This window comes from Otolemur garnettii, unplaced genomic scaffold, assembly GCF_000181295.1.
Source record: "Otolemur garnettii isolate 467f Iridium unplaced genomic scaffold, OtoGar3 scaffold00133, whole genome shotgun sequence".
In the NCBI taxonomy this organism is placed as follows: domain Eukaryota; kingdom Metazoa; phylum Chordata; class Mammalia; order Primates; family Galagidae; genus Otolemur; species Otolemur garnettii.
Window position 1 is genome coordinate 1,072,575 of NW_003852528.1, and position 21,286 is coordinate 1,093,860.

At 41.5% G+C, this 21,286-nt stretch overlaps 1 protein-coding gene across 1 annotated transcript in view; it reads right to left on the reverse strand.

Annotated features, from left to right (window-relative positions):
• Positions 1-21,286, reverse strand: part of IQCA1 (IQ motif containing with AAA domain 1) — a 165,179-nt gene that overhangs the window by 69,812 nt on the left and 74,081 nt on the right. Inside the window, exons 7-8 of the mRNA XM_003798264.3 lie at positions 20,983-21,067; positions 7,524-7,652 (exon numbers count right to left, since the gene is read on the reverse strand). Of these exons, the coding sequence (XP_003798312.3) occupies positions 7,524-7,652; positions 20,983-21,067 (214 nt within the window). The remainder of the gene's footprint in view (positions 1-7,523; positions 7,653-20,982; positions 21,068-21,286) is intronic.

Sequence of the window (21,286 nt, forward strand, 5' to 3'; positions counted from 1 at the left end):
AAACCGAGGACAGTGCTAAGCCCTGTTAATGTAGTAACGGTGGGTGGTGTGTACAGTGGGGAAACGCAGGACAAAGGGACAATTCACGTCCTGGGGTGGGGGGGGGGATGGCCGCAGAGTTCATCACGCTACTCACAAGGGCTTGCAGTTTAAAACTAATGAATTGTTTATTTCTGGAATTTCTTATTTAATATTTTTTGGGCCACGCTTGAACATCATGGGTACCTGAAACCTTGGGAAGTAAAACCACAGATAAGGGAGGCTACTGCTTGTTTATAAAGCCAGTTTGTTGAAACTGACAACTTTTAGTAACGGGCTACTGTGTGAAATTTGTCTTCACACTACACAGATGGATGCTGCGTGCAGGGTATTTGTAACTCTTAGAGTCAGTGAGATAGACTGAGGGACACAGGGATAAAAATACGGAGGAATGTTTCAAAGAGGTTTCATTGTCAGGAATTTTATCCTCAGTACTTGTCGTAATGAAGTTAGGAGGGCAGAGATAAACTTCTCTGTATGACTTCTCAAATGCTAATGATTAAGACAATTTCCTGCTTGACTTAAAAGAGCGACCCAAGTGCACACAGGTTCTGTTGAAAATCTTCTGTTGTCAGATGTAGGCGTCTGAAGGGGGCTGCTGAGGGACGGCTTCCATCTCAAACGGGAAGGTATGAGGAAAAATTCAAATCGGGCTGCACTGTTAGTTTTCAGAGCTGAGGGTCTACATTTTGGCATAGATCCGTTAACATACAAGTTCAAATGTCAAACAGTCACTCCGCGCCTTCAGATTACCTGCTGCTTCCCCAGGGTCTGTCCTAGGGGTGGGGCAGGGGTCGAGCTGTGATTTCCAGGAGCCTGATTCTGCCTCACTGAACTGATGAAAGAGAAATAGCACCCCCTTCTCCAGATTCAGAAGTGAAAACCAGTTCTGAAATTCTTATAGCTAAAAACTCTACTTTAACATAAAAATGATAGCTCTCGTCATTTGAAAAAAAAAAAAAAAATCAAGCTCCTCCAGCTAGTTTTGAGCCTGCCTGTGAGGCATCATTCCCGTTTTCTCTCTACATTTCCAGGGAGCCCAGGCCTATCAGGGCTTCCGAGGGCTGTTCTGTCCCACACAAAAGAAACAGCAGAGCCGAGAGGTCCACATTGGAGTCTAAAGTGATGGGATCTGGTGTTTCATTTTTGTCAGAGGCAGCTCTTTGGCTATACAGTGAGGAAGAAACTGCATCTCCCACACGGGCTCGCTCAGCTCTCAGGCGGCCACAGACTCCTGGCTCCTGGGCCCTCAGGCCCTTGAGCTGCACCAGCGGCTTCTCTGGGTCTCCAGCTCATGGACCAGGGGACTGAACAGCCTCCATAGTCTGGGGATGCTCACCTCATAATGAACCTGCTTATACATGTGTCATCTCCAAAGGACACGCAGGAGATGTGCACCCAGCCTTGTCTGCACCCAGATGTATTCCCACCTTCTGTGCTGGTCACACTACCCCTCCCTGGTTTCACTCCCTCTCCGGCCCCTGTGTGGCTGTAGCCCAGACTCTTCACTTCCAGCCTTGCTGGTCGGGTTTCAGGCAGCTCAGCCACTGCCCCACCTCTAGCCAAGGCTTTCCTGACCAGCGCTGAGTGCTGACAGGCTCCCCAGCCCTATCCTGCCCAAGTCCACCCTGAACTTCCAGCTGCCTGACCACGTACCTCTACAGGTAGCCCGGCCTCTGCCCTCACTGTTGCTCCTGTTCCACTGCAGACGCCTGGTCTCTCCTGTCCCTCCTACACTCAGGCGGCCAGGCCATATGTCCTTTCTGTCTCTTGCAGCTGTTCTATCTTCCAGGACCCAGCACTTCTGGTCCCGGGCAGGCCTTCACCGGAGCACTTATTTATTTCTTCAGAAACAGCTCCTGAGCCCCCAGTGCTATGATAGGTGCTGGTCAGAGTGTGCGGTCACTCCAGTGGTGTGGGGAGCAGACTGTAGAGCACGGGGGCAGGGAGCTGGTGTGGTTGTCCCTGGGATGCCATGGGGCCTTATGGTGCCAGGTGGTAGCAGTGGAGATGGGGAGACGTGGGGAGACTTGGGTCATCAGTGTAGACTCCTGGAGGAGTCTCCTAACTGGCACCCCACATCCTCCATGAACCCCCTTGTCTCCTCCAGCACTTGGTGATCCTCATTGTCTTCTGAACCTCTAGGGCTTCCCGGGGCCCTTCTCCCATGCAACCAAACAGATCCTTTTCTAAGCAGTGGTGGTTTTTGAGCTTTTTTACAGAGAAGGAGCCTTTGAAAACATGAAGAAAGTTTCTCCACCATTTTCCCAGAAGAATGCATGTTCCCTTAGAAGTTTCCGTACAACTTCAGGGAGGTCTAAGCATAGGACCCCCGGTTCCCTGGCTGAGGGCCTGTATTCTCGCTATAGCTCAGAAGCCAAGTTACTCCTGGGTTTACTGTAGAGATAAGCACCCCATGCTCAGACATGGCAGTTTGCTTCACGTGTTCCTCCAGGAGAATGGCTCTGGGAACAATTTCTTTGAAGATCGAGTTTCTGTGGGTGGCCTATAGATATGCAGAAATACTCCCACAAAGAGATCTGGAGAGCTAGTCTGGGGTTGCAGCTGGAAGCTCCAACACATGTCCTCGAGCTTGGGTTCTGTTCTCCGTCTTCTTCCTTCATTATCATTATAATCTCTAGTTTGGTTTAGGCCAGCGAGAACAGACAAGCAGTCTCCTTTATGTTTTCACTCTAAACAAAATCAATTGTATATGTGTTCCTCAGCCTTCACACTGAATTGTAATCTTAATGGTAGCTTCCTAATGTTACTTCACTTCACTTCTTTGTATCTGTGTCAAATTCTTACTGAATGTTTGAAAGTATATAAGATAATCAGTAAAGTCAGGCCTGGTTGCTGACCTGAGCAAGTCTCGACCTCCCTTCAAATCAATCATCCCGTCTGCAGTTCCTTTTCCTTGTGTCTCCGATCAGAGGCTCTGAGAACACTTACAGTTCACATCTTCCCCTCTGCCTTCCGGTGGACGCAGTGCATGCTCAGTGCCCATTCCTATGAAGGCATCCTCCCTCCTGATACTCTTGGTGAAGCATCTCTGTGAAGTTGTACAAAATTTGGCTTAAAATGCCCTAAAATAAATTAAGAATGTGGTTGGCTCAATGGTTCAATATGGAGCCATTGTCCTTGGGGACAGGCGAGGTGGCGCTGTGGTCAGAGATGTGCCTGGTAGTGCTGCAGGTAAACACATGCTCCTGAAGGGAACTGTGCTGGGTGGAGGACCAAGGTCTCTCCAGAATGCAGCACTAACTTTGGTTGTTTTATGGCTGGAGTGAGTTTAGAGAAGACTCTTTAGTGTTCATGTGATCATGTGTTATGACAGGTCAAAACCACTTTAAATAGTTCCAAATGGTGTAATACGTGGCTTGAAAAATAACAGGGAACATAGTTGTGAAGATGGAGTGCACAGCGTTCCACTTCTGTTGTTTTTGTTTCTAAAGCCAACATCATGTCTGTGCAACTCTGGAGGAAATGAGATGAAGTCCTCCGTATTGAAAGCACATTTGCAAACTGCTATCGGTTTGCAGAAAATACCACCAGCAGCTTCCTCTTCCGTGAAAGGGCTCTCAGCAGGGGCCCTCCTTATCTGCAACCCTTAACAATTTTGGACTTAAAACCAAGGGCTCAACAGGAAGACTATTTTTTAAACTGTTACATTCTGAGTGTTCTTTATATACTCTAGGTACTAGTCCTTTCTCAGATAAGCTTCCAAACGTTTTCTCCTAGTCTGTTTCTTCACTGGGCCTTCACAGAGGAAAAGTTTTTGATTTTGATGAGGTCCAATTTATTAATTTTTCCTTTAAAGGATCCTGCCTCTAGTGTCCAGTCTAACTGTTTGTCTCGCCCTAGATCCTGAAGCTCTTCTTCCTATGTTTTCATTCCAAGGTTTCACAGTTCTGTATTTAAGTCCATGACTCACTTGAGTTAATTCTTGTGTAATGTAAGGTGTGACATTTAGGCACAGACTCTTTTTCTTGCCGATGGGTAACAGACTACTTTTCCGAAGCTCACTTTTGAATGTGTTTACTCTGCTTTTATATTTTCTCTTCCACTGGCCCCACACTGAAGATGGGAATTCCTGGATTGATCTGTTTTCTTTGTCTTTATAAGCATCTCAGGATGCAGGGTCTCCAGAAAGATCTGTATCAGCAATTAAAACCTTTCCTATTTCTCATGTTAAATTGCTTTGCCAAATTTCTTGATGAAATGATCAAATACATGCAGGATTATTAATCACAAATATTTTATTTAAAAATGGCCTTGTGCACAACTGCAGATTTCTGCCAGGACTGTGCTGCTCTTTCTCACTCCACTAGCCCTATAATGAATTAGAAATTCAAGCAGAGACATCGATCTGTTGTGAAATTCAACTAAAACACCCAGTAGCTCTCAGGACTGCTTTTGAACTCTTTTTACTATTTATGTTAATTTGTAACTATCTTGTGGACTTGGGAAAATTTCAACTTTCTACCTATATGACACTTCGAAAACAGTCTATTTTCCATCTAAAGAGGTTAGCTGAAATATTCAGATAGTTCTGTTTGCTTTTTTGTATGACATCTTTCCCAAGTTATCTGGGATTATATGTATGGGACTGGCTACTGACTGTTACACGATCAATTATAAAAAGACCCAGAGAATAATCACACAGTTGGGCCTCTGTGAGAAGCTCAGGGGTAAGCCAGGGTCTACCCAAGTAACATGACTCTCCCTTCCTCGCTCCCCCACCTGCTCTCTAACCACGATGGGTACAGATGACTTCTACAGGTCAAAACATCAATTCTCACACAAGGATCCGAAGGAGCTGGTCTCAGGAATGGTTTGCGATGCTCTGGGATTAATTTCAGAATAAGACTTTTAAGAGTCCTTGGAAAAGATAGTCTGATCTCTAAGAACTGTAGCAACACAATTTGAATATGTTCGTTTTTAATAGAGGTTATCATTTCTTCTTTCAAAAACCACATGTCGTTTTGTAGATTTGTGCTTTGTATAAAAAATTTTATTTCGAAGTAATTTTGAAAGATTTTTCCCCTTCATTTGTAAGAACTTCAAAAATGCTGATGTTCTCAAACTTTGCTTTTTGTTCGAAACTGTTCATTACTAACTGACTTTTTAATAGCTAGTTAATAAAATACCTTCACCCAACAAAGACCAGATTGTGTAGCTGGCAATTTCAAATTTCTATGGAACAAGCTTCGCTAACAGTGGGTTTCTAATTTGCAAGTGTAAAACTCCCTCATGCATATTTAGAAGAAGAGGTGCTTAGAATAAAATTAAAATTCCTCTAATTCTCCTTATTCTTGGGCACTTATTCAAATTGTTTTGTGGAGTAAGAAGAGAATGTTAAAAAATTAACCGTATTGAGTAATTTTTGTTTCGTGAACAAGTTTGAACTTTTTATAGGAAAATAATAAAGCAGCAGGTGGTCTCATGGCTGGTTTCCATGGAAACACTCGTGGGTCCACACCACCCATAAGGAAGGAAGTGAGGGAAGCAGCCTGGGCAGAGGGAGAAGCTGAATTGTGATATAATCACATGGAAGCCACCCCTGGTCCTGCAAGGAGGACCCCGAGGATTGCCCAGGCGAGGTGAGGGGCAGGGTTTGGTACCAACACGTGACATCTTTACATTCAGGCTGCCCCAGGAGGGTTGTAACCTCACTTGAAGATGTTCCCTTAGAACAGAGCAGTTCTGGGGAGGGACTTAGGTGTGAGCTGTCCACACTGCAATTCTGGGTCGCTGGGTGATTGAGTCCCTTGGTTCTGGAGGGACCCTGTGGGGCCCATCCCAGCATCCCAATTGGGGTGCACTCTAAATGAGCAGCAAGGCTCTCTCTTCTGTTCATGCAGTGAACAACTATGGGAACCAGTGAAAGAAGCCATGAAGACAGAGAGAAACAGATGGAAGGTTTGCTGCTGCTCAGGGAGCAGGAGATGGGCGACATGGAAGGGATGAGCACCTCCAGCCGGCCAGCCATGACCATGCCAGGGGTTGTCCAGAGAAACTCCTGGCTTTCATCACCATCCCCCACGCCGTGCATTTGTCAGCTTTGGGTGTTGTCCTTTCATATTCATTATCACCTTTTCTCCCTTGCTCACGACTTTTGACTCAAGTGGCTTGCCTGCTTGGGTGCATTCTGTCCCACTTCTCTCACTGTGACATGGCACCAGAGTTCCTAGACACAGTCTGCTGGACCCCGTCGAACTGCTTCTGCTACAGAGGAATTCACGCGTCTGAGTGGTGTCAGAACCGTGCTCAGACACAAGGCGTGTGGCTGCTGCCATCCAAGCTAGAGCTGGGTCTCTGTCTGAACAGGGGCACAGCAGGACCCTGACCTCGAGGGATGCACTCTGGAGAGCTGATCCAGAATAGAGTCCCAGCGAGTCTGAATCTTTAAGGATCCACTCTTCAGAGCTGATTCAGACTAGACTTTGGTCTGCTGTGGTATCTGGCTGTAAGTCTGAACTTAGTCCCATTTTAGGATCATGCCATCTTCAGGCTTGAGCCCTGCTCCCCATAGAAAGAGTTTATGCTGAGAGTGAGTACACAGGGGCCAGACAGCACAGTTCTCCCGTGGGCTTGAAGATGAAGATCCTCCAATTACTGTTCCCAAGGAAAAGGCTTCTGGGGAGCCCACCCACCTCAGCTTCAACCCACCACACAAGGGAAAGCCTGGTCCAAATTGTGTGAACTCTGATTTCCTTTGGGAAAAAATACTTCTGTTAAAATATATCCAAATTGTCAACATTAACTGATAAGTTTGAATGGACACATGCTTAAATTACATCCAGGCATTTTTGACTTTCCACTGGTTACTTGGTTTGCCAAACATTTTTCCTTCTCTCTATCCTTGAGGAGAGACAAGTGGGATGACTTATTTCAAGGATGAAAATTCAAAGTATCTTCTATAAATATATATCACTATTTAGTACCCATAGTGAGAAAGAAAAAAGGTTTGTAATCTCTCCAAAATGCCACAGTCCCCAGCACTCCCTATTAATTCCCAGCTACCTTTTTTCACCTGATTTACAAGGTTGTCTTCAATATCCGTTAAACATGTCCTTTGCCTGCTAGTCTGGTGGGCCTGTGAGCGTGTCGCCCCTGTTCAAGATCTACCTACTGTTTATCACCCTGCCCTTTCCCCCAGATCTTGTTGATAGGTAGATTAAATAAAAATCACTTTATCTCTCTCAAAGAAAATGAAAGTAGCATATACATATATGTGAATAAAAACGTAACGTATCTGAGTTGCTGAAACCATGATTTATCTTAATAGATCATTTATAAGTCACAGAAAAGGTGGCAATAAATTATCCATCAACTAATCAACTAATCCACAAAACAATCCAAAAAACGGTTATGGCTCCCTAGGAGATAAGTAACTGTGACTATATCATTGATTCAAAGAAAAAAAAATCATTAACCAGAAAATAAAACCAAATTTCTAGAATTCTGAACAAATTCTGTACCTTGAGCTTTTCCTTTGTTGCTTTCACTTCCTTCTCCTTTTTGGCTTTCTTGGTCTTTTTTTCCTTTTTCTTTTTTTTCTTTTTGCCTTTTTCCTCCTCTTCCTGGCTTGCAAGGATATCATTAATAACCTGGTAAGAAACAAAATAGGAACAGCATTTAAATAGATCCCTAACAGAAGGAGGACTCTTTTTCCTGTCTGGAAAGAAGGATTTGTGCTGGTCCGTGTCAACTGCTGCCCTGCTCTGGCCCTTGGAGGCTGACCCTCTCTGGGGTTGGCAGGGCGCCCTCCGCACCACCCACCACTAGTCAGATTGCTCTGGGGGAGGCAGCCACTGGCTCTCAGGGGTGGATGGAGAGAGAGGCCAAGCATGTCTCGGCGGTTCCCTCCCTAATTCCGAGCTGCTCCAGCTCTTATCGGCGCCACAGACACTGGGAGGGGTCACAGCTCCCCGGACATCTCAGCACAGCTGGACGTGCCAGCTCTGCCGACAACTTGTCAAAATCCACACTGAGGACACTCCGCCTGGACGTGATGGCAGCAGCTGCTCTGTAACACCCTCCCCGCGCTGTGCAGGACCCGCATCCCTTCTCAGGGACGCCATTCTCAGAGGTGGTTTCTTTTATCCGTGACTTAATGTCTCTTTCCTACAGTCATGAAATACCATTCTTCTGAAACTTAAAATATTTGTTAAGAAGTACCTGGGTCACATAGGATTAGCACTGTTGGAAAATTAGGTATTTGTTAAAAAGCATAAAATTCAGTTCAATACAACAGGTGCCATCGGTCACTCATTGCCATGGAGAGCTGTGAATTGTGGGAGGTGGAGAAGCGACCCGGACCGGGCACTTGCTGTGTGGACGCAGGGCTCAGCACTGGTCCTGTGGCTGAGACGAGCGGCATCACCCACCGAGACTCGGTTTCCTCTGCCTCTGCCTCATGATATGGCTGAGAGGCAGGGACACAGACTTGGGTACTTGGTCAAGGACATGCTAGTAAGCAGCTGAACTAGGACTTAAACCAGGATGACTCTCGTAGTGGAGAAAGAAAAGTGTCAATTTATTCTATAGCATGAGAAGCATACAGGTGAACCAACAACTCACACACCACTGTCTCCGATACAAAAACATAAAAGAATGTAAGCACCCCAAATTCTGATGCTGTTGTTAGCTCTGAGGACAGGGCAAGGGTTTCAATGAAAAAATGGGGTGGGGAGACAAGGCCATTGTCATTACGCCCCGCGTGCTGGGCGAGCCCACCGTCCTGGGGAAGCCCTTCTTACTGCTGCTTTCTTAAGAGACTTCCCCAAATGCTGAAGTTTATTTTCCAGTATTATATTTTTGATATTTATGCCTATGTTTCTTCTTAAGAGCTTAGTTTATAAATGTAAAGAATATAGAAATAGCTTCATCATGAACAAAGCAGGGTATTCTAACACCATCTGGGCTTTAAAAAAGAAAACTGAAGTCCGGGGCCTAGGAGACAGCAATTATATACTCTGCAGAGACCCCTGTCCAGGTGCCAGTGGAGGTTTGGTGGTTGAGGCTCAGAGAGGTGTGTGGGGGAGGTGAGAGGTGTTATGCACATTATCCGGTAATAAAACGGGGGGGTTTAGACTGAAGTAATGGTCCCTTGTTGTCCAAATTGCCATGTCTTCCTTGGGGATAAGACTCCCTTCAACTCTTGGAATCAAGCTGTGGTTGCCCCAGTCTGCAGTGCTTTGGAACACTTGGGGAACACGGGCATTTTTTGGTCCTTAGCAGTTGGGAAATTTTAAAAAATGTAAAGTCTTTTAAAAAACAGCCCGATAAGTTTGTCTCACATTCTCTCCCTCATGAGAGGGACCCACTTCCAACTCTCTTTGAGTGCTCTAAACTTTCTCTTTGTTCTTCCTAAACAAAAATCTCTCTTTGTTACCTTAAACAAAAAGCCTGATTTTTAAAATGTGAGCGGCCAACGAAAAGATGAAATCCTTAGTGGTGGAGTCTACATTTCAACTGCTTTTAAAGCTTTACCAGTTATATGATTTATTTCCTCTATATTCTTAATTAGTTCATTAACTTCACTTTTGAATAGGTATTTATGTGCCGCACACATAAAAAATTATGAAATAATTACACATACGTATAGTAAGAAGTTTCTTCCCCATGATATTAACCAACCAACGAGATCCACTTCCTTTTTTTCCTTTTCTTTTTTATTAAGGTATAAATGGTAAAAAGTCATGCAATGTGTGCGGGATCTGATGCTCTGAGACACAGGTACGGTACGGAGTGAAATCAAGCTAACTCACACCTCCATCATCTCACACACCTGTCACTTTTTTTTTTTTTAATTTTGCAGTTTTTGGCCGGGACTGGGTTTGAACCCTCCACTTCTGGCATATGGGGCCAGCACCCTACTCCTTTGAGCCACAGGCACCACCCACCTGTCACTTTTTGTTATAAGAACATTTATAATTTATTCTCTTAGGAATTAAAAAATTAACAATACATTATTATGAATTATAGTCGCCTCTGTACAATTATAGTCACCTCAATTAGTTTCTGTCTAACTGAAACTGTGTACCCTGTAACCAACATCTCCCCAGCCCTCTAAGCTCCCTCCAGATCCTGCTAATCACCATGCTACTCTTTGCTTCTCTAAAAATTTTAAAATATCCTACACGTTAAGGGAGATGAAGTGTCTGTCTTTCTGTGCCTGGCTCATTTCACGGAGCATAATGTCCTCTGGGGTCATGAACCTTGTCACAAATGACAGAATTTCCTTCATTTTAAAGGCCAAATAGTATTCCATTGAGTGTACACACCACGTCACTGTTACTCATTTGTCCACCGACGGGCTCTGAAGTTGTTTCCGTATCTTGGCTACTGTGAACGTGGGAGGGCAGACCTGTCTTTGACATACTGATTTCAGTTCCTTTGGAAATAGACCCAGTAGTGAGTGATTGTTGGATCATATGGCGATTCTACGTTTAGTTTTCTGAAGAAACTTCACCGTGTTCTATAAGGCTGTGCTACCTTCCACGCCTACTAAAACTGTAAGAAGGCGTCCTCCTCCTCACACCCTTGCCAACCCTAGTTATCTCTCCTCTTTTTGATCATAGCCATTCTAACAGGAGTGAGGTGAAATTTCATTGTGGTTTTAATTTGCATTTTTTTGTGATGTTGAAGAAAAATGTTGAGGCTGGAGAAAAATCCATACACCTGCTGGGCGTTATTAGTAGGTCTTCTTCTGAGAAATGTCTACTTAGGTCCTTTCTCCATTTAAAAAATCATGTTATTTGTTTTTGTCCTGTTGAGTTGTTTGAATTCCTTTCACATTTTGGATATTAACCCCTTATTGGATGTTTGGTTTACAAACATTTTTTTTAAATCCCCAGGTTGCTTCTTCACTCTGCTACTTGTTTCCTTGGCTGTGTAAAAGCTGTTTAGTTTCGTGCAATCCTGTTTGTGTGTTTTTACATTTGTTGTCTGTGCTTCTGAAGTCATATCCGGAAAATCGCTGCCCAGACCAAGGTCATGGAACTTCCCTCTGTTTCTTCTAGTAGTTTTGCTAGAAATGTAGCACTAGAAACTTTCCAGTACAACTATGAGAAATGTACCAACCATACTATAGTCACAAAAAGCTGATGTTTAATCAGCTTGATTTCATTCTACAATGTATACATATATGGAAACATCATGCTACACAGTACATAGAATTTCAGTTTCAGGTCTCATGCTCAAGTCTTTAGTTCATTTTGAGTTAGTTTTTGTATATGGCTTTAGATAAGAATTCAGTTTCATTGGTTTGTGTATATCTAGTATTCCTATCACCATTTATTGAAGAAACTGTCCTTTCCTTATTGTGTGTTCTTAACACTTCTGTCAAAAATCAATTTACTGCAATGTGTGAGTTTATTTCTGAGCTCTGTATTCTATTCCAGTGGTCTCTGTGTCTGTATTTATGCCAGTACCATGCTGTTTTGATTACTTTAGTTTTGTAATATATTTTAAAATAAGGGTATGTGATGTCTCCATCTTTGAACCTTTTGCTCAATATTGATTTGATTATTCAAGATCTTTTATGGTTCCATATAAATTTTAGAATGTTTTTTATTGCTAGGGAAAATGTAACTGAAATTTTGATAGGGATTGCTTTGATTCTGTAGATTGCTTTGGGCAGTATGGCTATTTTAACAATATTGACTCTTCCAATCCATGAACATGGGATGTTTTTCCTTTTGTTTGTGCTATCAGTGATTCTTTCTTCTTTTTTTTTTTTTTTGGTTGTCTTACTTTCTTGCCCCCAGTAAAGTGCTGTAGCATCATAGCTCACAGCAACCTCAAACTCTTGGGCTCAAGTGATCCTCTTGCCTCAGCCTCCCAAGTAGCTGGGACTATAGGCACCTGCCACAATTCCTGGCTGTTTTTTAGACATGGGATCTTGCTTTTGTTCAGGCTGGTCTCAAACTCCTGAGCTCAGGTAATCCACCCACCTTGGCTTCCCAGAGTGCTAGGATTATAGGTGTGAGCCACTGCACCCTGCCCATCAGTGATTTATTTCATCAGTGTTCTGCAGTTCTCTTTATAGAGATCTTTTGCTTCCTTGGTCAAGTATATTCCTAGTATTTCATTTTATTTAATTATTTAATTATTTATTTTATGTATTTTGTAGCTATCATACATGGTATTGCATTCTTGATTTGATTGTCAGCTTGGCTGTTACTAGTGTATAGAAAAGCTACTGACTTGTGTACAGTAATTTTGTAACCTGAGACTTAATTTATTTATCAATTCTTCCAGGCTTTTGGAGGAATTAGATCTTTTTCTTATTTGGAGGCCCTTTCTTTCTTACTCTTGCCCAACTGGTCTAGGACATCCAGTACTAGTTGAATAGAAGTGGTGACCCTTCTTGTTGTCTTGTTCTAGTTCTTAGGGGGAAAGGGTTTTTCTTGTGGTCTTGCTCTGGTTCTGACGGGGATGCTTCCAACTTTACCTCATGCAGTAGGATGTTAGCTGTGGGTTTGTCACATGTGGCTTTTACAATCTTGAAGTATGTTCCTTCTATGCCTAGTTTATAAAGGTTTTTATTGTGAATGGGTACTGGATTTTACTGAATACTTTTTATGCATCTCTTGAGATGGTCACATAATTTCTGTTTTTAATTCTGTTTATGTGGTGAGGCACATTTATTGATTTATATACGTTGAACCATTCTTGTACCCCTGGGATAAAACCTGCATAACCATGGTGAATTATCTTTTTGACATGTTGTTGGGTTCAGTTTGCCAGTATTTTGTTGGGGATTTTTGCATCTACGTTCATGAAGAATACTGTTCTGCAGTTTTCTTTTTTGTTATGTCTTTATCAGGCGTTGGTATCAGAGCATCAGACAAAGAAACACTGGAATTAAATGGGACTCGAACAAATCCACCTGCTAGACTTCTACAGAAAGTGTTAGGGACGGTTTCCTCTTTCTTGATATTAAGCAACAGTTTCCATAGGATGGATATCAATTCTTTGTAGATCTGGTAGAATTTGGCTGTGAATCTCTCTGGTCTGGGGCATTTTTCTCCCCCACTGGGAGACTTTTCTATCACTGACTTAATCTTGTTATTCATTATTGTTCTGTATGGGATTTCAGTTTCTTCCTAATTCAAGTTTGGGAGATTTTTTTGTATGTTTCCAAAAATGTATCCATTTCCTCTCCACGTTCTAGTTTGGGTGCATACAGGTGTCCATTTGTATTTCTGTGGTATCAGTTATAATATCTCCTTTTTTTCTTTTATTTGAAATTAATGTGAGGGTACAAATATCTAGGTTACATTGTTTTCAATTCTAAGGTAAAGTTCAAGTTGTAGATGAGCCCCTCACCTGGGGCATGCAGAACACCGTCACACTGTGCACATTGGGTGAGATCCCTCCAATCACCCCCCCATTCCCCTCTCCTCCCTGCCTGTCTATATTTGTGTTTTATCTTTTATGCGGGTATGTAGTTGTTTACATATTGGTTTCATATGAGTAATGAGTACATTGGATATTTTTTTTTCCATTATTGAGATACTTTACTAAGAAGAATGTGTTTCAACTTCATTCAGGTAAACACATTTACATTTTGGGTAAACACAAAAGAAGTCTCCATCTTTGGATGGAGACTTTACTCTTCATGGCTGAATAGTACTCCACAGTGTACACATACCTCAGTTTGTTAATCCATTCATGGGTTGATGGGCATCTGGATTGCTTCTGCAGCTTGGCACTTGTGAACTGAGCTGCAATAAAACATTCTGGTGTGAAAGTCCTTGTGGTAAAATGATTTTTGTTCTTCTGGGTAGAAGTCTAGTAATGGGATTGTGAGATCAAATGGAAGGTCGAGTTTTAGTTCTTTAAGAATTCTCCATACTTCCTTCCAGAAAGATTGTATTAGTTTGCAATTCCATGAGCAGTGTAAACTTCTCCCCATCTCCATGTCATCATCTGCAGATTTGGGACTTTGTGATGTGTGCTAATCTCACTGGAGTTATCTCTTTTTTTTGGATTGAGCGTTTTTCAATTCTCTCTCTTTTTTCCCTTGGTTAATCTAGCTAGTGGTGTAGTTATTTTGTTTACAAAATACAGTATACATTTTGTTTTTCAAAAACCAGTTTTTTTTATTAACCTGTTGCATTGCTTTCTGGTTATAACTTTCATTTAGATATGCTACAATCTTTGTTATTTCTTATTTTCTGGTAGCTGTTGGTTTAGTTTAGTCTTGTTTTTCTAGTTCCTTATGGTGTGACAGGCTGTTAATTTGTGGCCCTTCTGCCTTTTTGATATAGGTGTTACGTAGTATGTATGTATGTAGGATTGTGAACCTCCCTCTTAGCTCTGCTCTTTTGGTAGCTAGAGATTTTGGTAGTTTATGTCACCATTAACATTAATTGTTCTCAATTTTTTTGATATCTATTCTGATTCTGTTATTGACTCAAGGATAGTTTAGCAACAGGTTGTTTAATTTCCATGTATTTGTATAGTTTAGAGAGTTCCTCTTGGAATTTATTTGTAGTTTATTCCACTGTGGTCTGAGAAAATACAAGGTATGATTTTGATTTTTTTAATATTTGCTGAGACTTGTCTATGGCCTAACGTACGGTCTGTCTTAGACAGTCCTCCATGTGCCAATGAGAAGAATGTAGATTCTGAAGTCGGTGGGTAGAATGTCCTACAAAGTAGGTTGATTTGTTCTAGAGTCTCTTTTAATTCCAGTTAAAATCCAGGACTCTAGATTTTAAAGGGGACTGTTGATTTTCTGCCTCAATAATCTGTCCAGTTCTGTCAGTGGAAGGTTGAAGGACTCCACTGCTGTTATATTACTGCTTATTTCATTTCTTTGGTCTAGTAGTATTTGTTTTATGAACCTGGGAGCGCCAGTGTTAGGTGCATATATACTTAGAATTGTTCTATCTTGTTGAATTGATCCCTTTATCATTATATAAGGACCATCTTTGCCTTTTTTTTACTGTTGTTGATTTAAAGTCTGTTTTATCTGATATAATTCTTCTTTTTTATTAAAGCCATCCTAGTGGGTGTGAAGTAGTATCCCATCATGGTTTTAATTTTCCTTCCCTTGGAAAGGAAAAGCATCTTTCAAGCATCTTTTTGTGTTATTATTCACTACTCACGTATCTTCCTTTGAGAATTGGCTGGCTGAGTGTTTTGTCCGTTCTTGGATGACTGTCTCCTTGTTCCTGAAGTGTAAGAGTACTTGGTATACTCTGGATACAAGTTCTTCAGCTGGTATATGTTACACTTTTTGTAAATATCTTCTCCCAGTCTTTTTACTTTTTCATGGGTGTCTTTTGAAAGGCAGAAGGTTTGAATTTTGATGAGGTTCAGTTGATCAATTTTTGTCTGGCAGCATAGATTTAATTTGCATTTCTTTTATATGTTCGAGGTTGATCATTTTTTCACATTTAACATCTTTTGTTATGTTTCAGATCCATTTGGGCTTCCTTTTCTGGAGAGTGTTCATAACTTTTTGCTATGTTTTTGTATTGGGCTACTGGTCTTTTTCTTATAGAGCTGCAGGGGTTCTTTATGTATCAGAAAATGATCTCTTGTCTGCGATACTCATTACAAGTAATTCTCCCAGGACGTCACCTGTCATTTGTCTTACCCAATGTCATTGTTCCCATGCAAATTTAAAAACTTTTTTTCCTCTGTAGATAAATTTGTCATTTTTTTCTTCTTTGACTCCCAGGTTAGCACCATAGTTAGAAAGATCTTTCGCCATTGAGGTTATGATATATTTCGTTATTGGGGGCTTCTAGTGCTTTTAAATTTTTGTTTTGTTTTATATCTAACTCTTTGATCCACTTGGAATCATTCTGAAGTAAAGTATAAAGAGATAGTAATGTAATTTTCTTCTCTTTGAGATGACAAATGGCTATTCTGATACCATTTATTTCCTTTTTTCCTCATACACTTGAGATGCCACCTTCATGATATACTGAATTTCCACATGAATCTCCACAGGTTACTTGATGCTCTATCTTTACTACTGATGTGTCTTTTCAACCATTTGTCTGGACAAAAGGGCTCTTAGCAATAAGTTTTCATACCTGGCAGGCAGAGTCCCTCCTCCCTGCGCTTCATTTTCAGAATTCTACTGGTTATTCTTGATTATTTGCTTTCTACTTTAAGTTTGGGGTGGTTACCCTTTCCTGTCTCCCCTCCCCTGCCCCCAACTTAATGCTGTCAGTATTTTTATGGGGATCATATTCTATTTATAGATGGCGTTTGGGAGAGCTGAGTGTTTACGGTTTTGAGCACTCCTCCCTCTGAACAGGGTCCCTTCTCCATTTCTGCGTTTGCATTGTTTGGAAGCATTTTGAATTTTTCTTCACACAGAACACACATTTATTATTAAGTTTATTCCTGGGCCTTTTCCCTTCGTGTTGCTGCCGTTGTAAATAAACTCTTACAATATTTTCTATCTAGTTTGTATGTACAGCAGCTATTGCTTTCTGTATACTAATTTTGTAATTCCCCCATCTTCTCATATTATTTAGTTTTTCAGTGTATTTTTTGTTTTTCTAAGAATAGAACATGTCTGGAAAAAGGGACCATTTGTCTCTTCCACCCCCCTTTCTGTATTTCTATGTTATTTCTCTTGCCTAATAGTGCTCAGGAATTCCTATGCAGCAATGTGAATAATAGTGGGGACAGTGGACTTTCTTGTATTTTTCTTTCCATTAGTGGAAATGTTTCAAGCGACTTTAATTAAGCGTGACTTTGGGTTTTGAACTAAGAAATATTTTGTCATGTTTGACAAGTATCCATATATTCCAATTTTGCCGAAATTAATTTTTAAACATCAAGAATGGATGACAAATTTGTAAAATGCCCTGTGGGATCTACAGGTATGAGTTTAGGGTTTTTCTCTGGGATCTCGTTATATGATGCAGTGTCTGCCCGGGTACCCTGAATGCAGACTGTTCCCGCATCCCTGGACGACCGCTCCTTGACTGCGGCGTTTTGTACATGGGCACCCTGAACGCAGACTGTTCCTGCATCCCTGGACGACCGCTCCTTGACTGCGGCATTTTGCTTACTTAATGTGTTACTGGTTGTCGTGTGCTAATGTTTTAGTTTAAATTTTTGTGTTCATGCTCATAAGGAAGACAGATCTGTGGGTTCTTACTATGTTCAATGTTTTGGGGGGGTTGTATCAATGCTATGCTCATTAAATAAAAAGTATTCACATTATTTTTGTTTTGTAAATATGAATTTAACCATTCATTACCTTGTCATAATGATGGTGGTCAATCTACTATCTTGTCACACCATCGCTGCTCCGGCTGCTGGTACTACTAGCACTAATGCTATTGCTAACATCGGTACCAAATGCTAAGATTTTATGAAAGATTTCAACGTGCTGAGCTCTGTTCTAAGGATGTCGCACCTGTGGTCTCATCTAGTTACTGTGTCAGCCCAGGGAGGAGGGCCCTGCCAGGATCTCTGTGCCGCAGGGGAGAGGGGAGCAGCTGTCTCAGGTCGCAGCTCTGCTGGGTGGTGTGACCGATCGGGAACTTTGCCTGCTGTGCTGTTCTGACTCTTCCATCCTCTGCCTTTTGGAGTTAAGCCGCTTCAGGGTTCCCTTTGGTTTACTTTCATGTATTTGCCAGGTACCCTCAATTTTCTTTTGTTTCTAGTTTGACTAGAAATAGCTCTACTTTTTAATGTTTCTCATGGACAATTTAGACATTCCACCAACATCCTTAATCCTGTAATTGCTGCCTTTCTAAATGGACACAGAACGTGTTTGGCAGTTTGCCATGAGCTTTTCAAGACACAGCTTGTGCCTGGTGATTTAGCCTGAGGGACAACACCTACACATGCAAAAAACTGAAATGACAATCACTCAAGGCAGGGCTTGATGAACTGCCAACAAGTAGGGTGGCTATTTAGTGTTCACGGAGCTCGGTGGAGGAGGCAGAAGTGCTCAGGAGGGCAGTGGCGGCCAGGTTGGGGGGCTGAGGCTGGCTTCTGATGCACAAGTGGAGGGAAGGGCCCTGTGCCAGGCTCCCATGGGGAGCACAGGGCAGGGAGGGGCCGTGGGTCAGCGGGTCCTGAAATGCTGACCTGCAGCTTGCTGCTCACAGCCGCACAGCCCTGTATGGTGCTCACCTAGTTCTGTATTAAAGCATTGGATCGTTTTCTTCTTTGTCAATGCTACCAAGGTGTCCAACCGTTTGACTTCTCTGTGCTATGTTGGGAGAGTAAGAGGTGTCTTGGGCCACACGTTAAATACACAAACACCAATGAAAGCGGATAATCAAAAAAAATTGTGTGCATAATTTTCATGATATCTGACACCACAGATAGGCAAAAAAACCCCTAGCATAATCTGCACATGACCTGTAGGCCCCAGGTTGGACATGCCTGCAGGAATGACAGACACAAATCGCTTTCCATCATCTGTGGCAGGGTTGCAAACTCCAGTGCAGGAACAGCATCTGTCCGGCTGCCCTCCTCTGAGATGAAGTGTTACTGGAACCCACGACCACACCCAGTCACCTGTGCATCCTCTCTGGCTGCTCCCACCTCAACTGCAGAGTTGACTGGTTGTGGCAGAGAATGTGTATGCCAAAGCCTAAAATATTTACTGATGGGTCCTTTCTGAAGGCACTGCGATGACCTCTGGTCTAGGATGACTTGTCTTATTATTATTTCTTTAGTAGACATTCCCTAAATAGCATTTGGGAGTCAAAGGGTACACACATTGAAACTTTTGATATTTACTGCATCCATGTTCTTTAAAAAATGTCATGCTAATTTTTATACCCAGCAGCAATGAATAATTGTGACTTTTCTCCTTTTCTCCACGTGCACACCAATTCCAGTTTTCATAATTGAAAAATTTTATGAGTTTAATAGGTGAAAAGAGATACAGCAACGTTACTTTATATTTAAATTTCTTTGCTAGTGATTTCCATAAAAATTCCTTTTATTAAATTCCTGGTCATGTTCTTTGCTTTCCTATTGGTGTTTTCTGATTTTTCTTATAATTTTTTAAGAACTTTTTACATATAAAAAATATTCACAGGGTGGTGCCTGTGGCTCAAAGGAGTAGGGTGCCAGCCCATATACCAGAGGTGGCGGGTTCAAATCCAGCCCTGGCTGAAAACTGCAAAAAAAAAAACAAAAACAAAAACACCCACATATGTTGCAAATATTTTTCTCAGTTTATCATATAACTTTAGTTTTATTTATGTTTCTTTTTCCATTTGAGTTTTATGTAGTTAAATATATCAGCTTATTCTTTTCATGCTGTCAGTCTGGAGTGATAAGCTTATAAAATTAATCTCCACCTTAAATATTAAATATTTAATTTGATTATTAAATATTCAAACAATTTCTTCTGTTAATCTGTGGCTTAATGTTTTTTCATGAAAATATTTAAGTGACATTTAGTGTGTATAATTAGGGCAGATCTATTTGACTTTGCCAAATGGTGAGTCAGTTGTCCCAATATTGTTCACCCTTCCCCAGTGCTCTGAAAAGTCATCAGCACGTCAGTGAGGTTCAGTTTGCAACTGCCTCAGTTTCTTAGCTCACTATTCCAAAGTCAGACGGCCGGGGCTTGGATCTCAGCTCTACAACTCTATTAACTGCCAACGTGGTCAAATGGTTTGATCTTTATGAGCTGAGAGAATCAGACGCTTGGATTTACATAAAGTATTTTGCTTAGTTTCTGGCACAGAATATTTGTCCAATAAATGTTACTTGTTATTTTTGTTGCTGGTGTTATTTTTCTATTCTTTTTCCATTATTATTCTGTTTTAGTTACTTGGCCTTTATAATTTGTTTTATATCAATATGGCAAGTTCCCCATAATTATAGCTCTTTTATTTTTTGGATATTTCCATGCATTTATTCTTCCAGATAAACTTGAAAATAATGATGTCAGTAAAACCTGTTTTGATTTTGATTAGCATTGTATTAACTGCACTGAATAATGAAATGACAGTGTGTATCTGTGCCTGAGTGAGTCTTTCCATCCAGGGAAACTCCCTTCATTCTGTTTGTTCAAATCATCTTTCATTTTCTTAGTAAAGTTTTGTCAATATAATTTCTTGGTAAATTTATTAAACGTCTGAGAAAAATAATCACATAATCTTAAACAATTATAAAGTTATCACTTTTTAAACATTTGCAACTTTTCTTATCTTACTGTATTTGGTAGACTGGCTGGGGAAACGTTAATAATTCTGATAGCAAATATTATTTTCCTCATTTTCACTTTTAATGGCAGTTTCTCTAATGCCTCACCACTGAGTTAGAGGCAGAAATTTCTATGTTAGATGCAGTGAGGCTAAGAAGAGCTTTCTTATTTCTAGTTTATCAGGACATTTAAAAAGTCATTGAAGATTTCTGTTTTGTCAAATCCCACTGGAGCAACTATGGAGATGGTCAAAGGTGCTTCTGTCCCAAGACACTGTTAAGGCAGGAATTAAGAGCAGGACACCCGGCACTAAGCAGAGCAGGACATGCCCCAAGGAACAGCCCAGGAGCTGAGGAGGACAGAGCGGGAGGGACGCAGGGACTAGAACTCAAAGGGCTCCTACAGTCAGGCTGCTCAGAATGTACTAAGGAAATAACCTCCACACATCCTCACATCTCTTTCAAATGTAAGGCAGGAAAAAGGATGAATTCAATTTGAAATAAATTTGAAAGTATCTACACTGATGGGGTGGTGCCTATGGCTCAGTGAGTAGGGCGCTGGCCCCATATACCGAGGGTGGGGTGTTTGAACCCAGCCCCGGCCAAACTACAACAACAAAAAGAAGGTATCTGCACTGATGAACACCCAAGTGTTTTCATGTAAATATCTGTGGGAAAATAACCAAACAACATTATGAACCCATTAACATTAACATTTAAAGAAATACGATAGTGATATATTTACACTTTATTTCTCAAACATATTTGTACCTGTTCTGGGGTCTTGTTAGAAAAAATAATAGCCGAGCCACCTTCTTCTACATCAGGGTAGTTAGGAAATGTGCCAGTTAAGTTCCTGCAGAAGAAAAAAAAGCAAATTGAAACAGAATTGAAGGAAATCCTGTTTGTTTAATATGCCATTAATTGATTTGATTATGTTCAGTTAGTTGGTGATAGTTATTAAGGGTGGATGACCTGCAGATTGAAGGCAACATGACATCCTGAGGGGGCAGAAGGAACCAGAGACCCCCAGGAGCAGAAGGAACCAGAGACCCCCGGGAGCAGAAGGAACCAG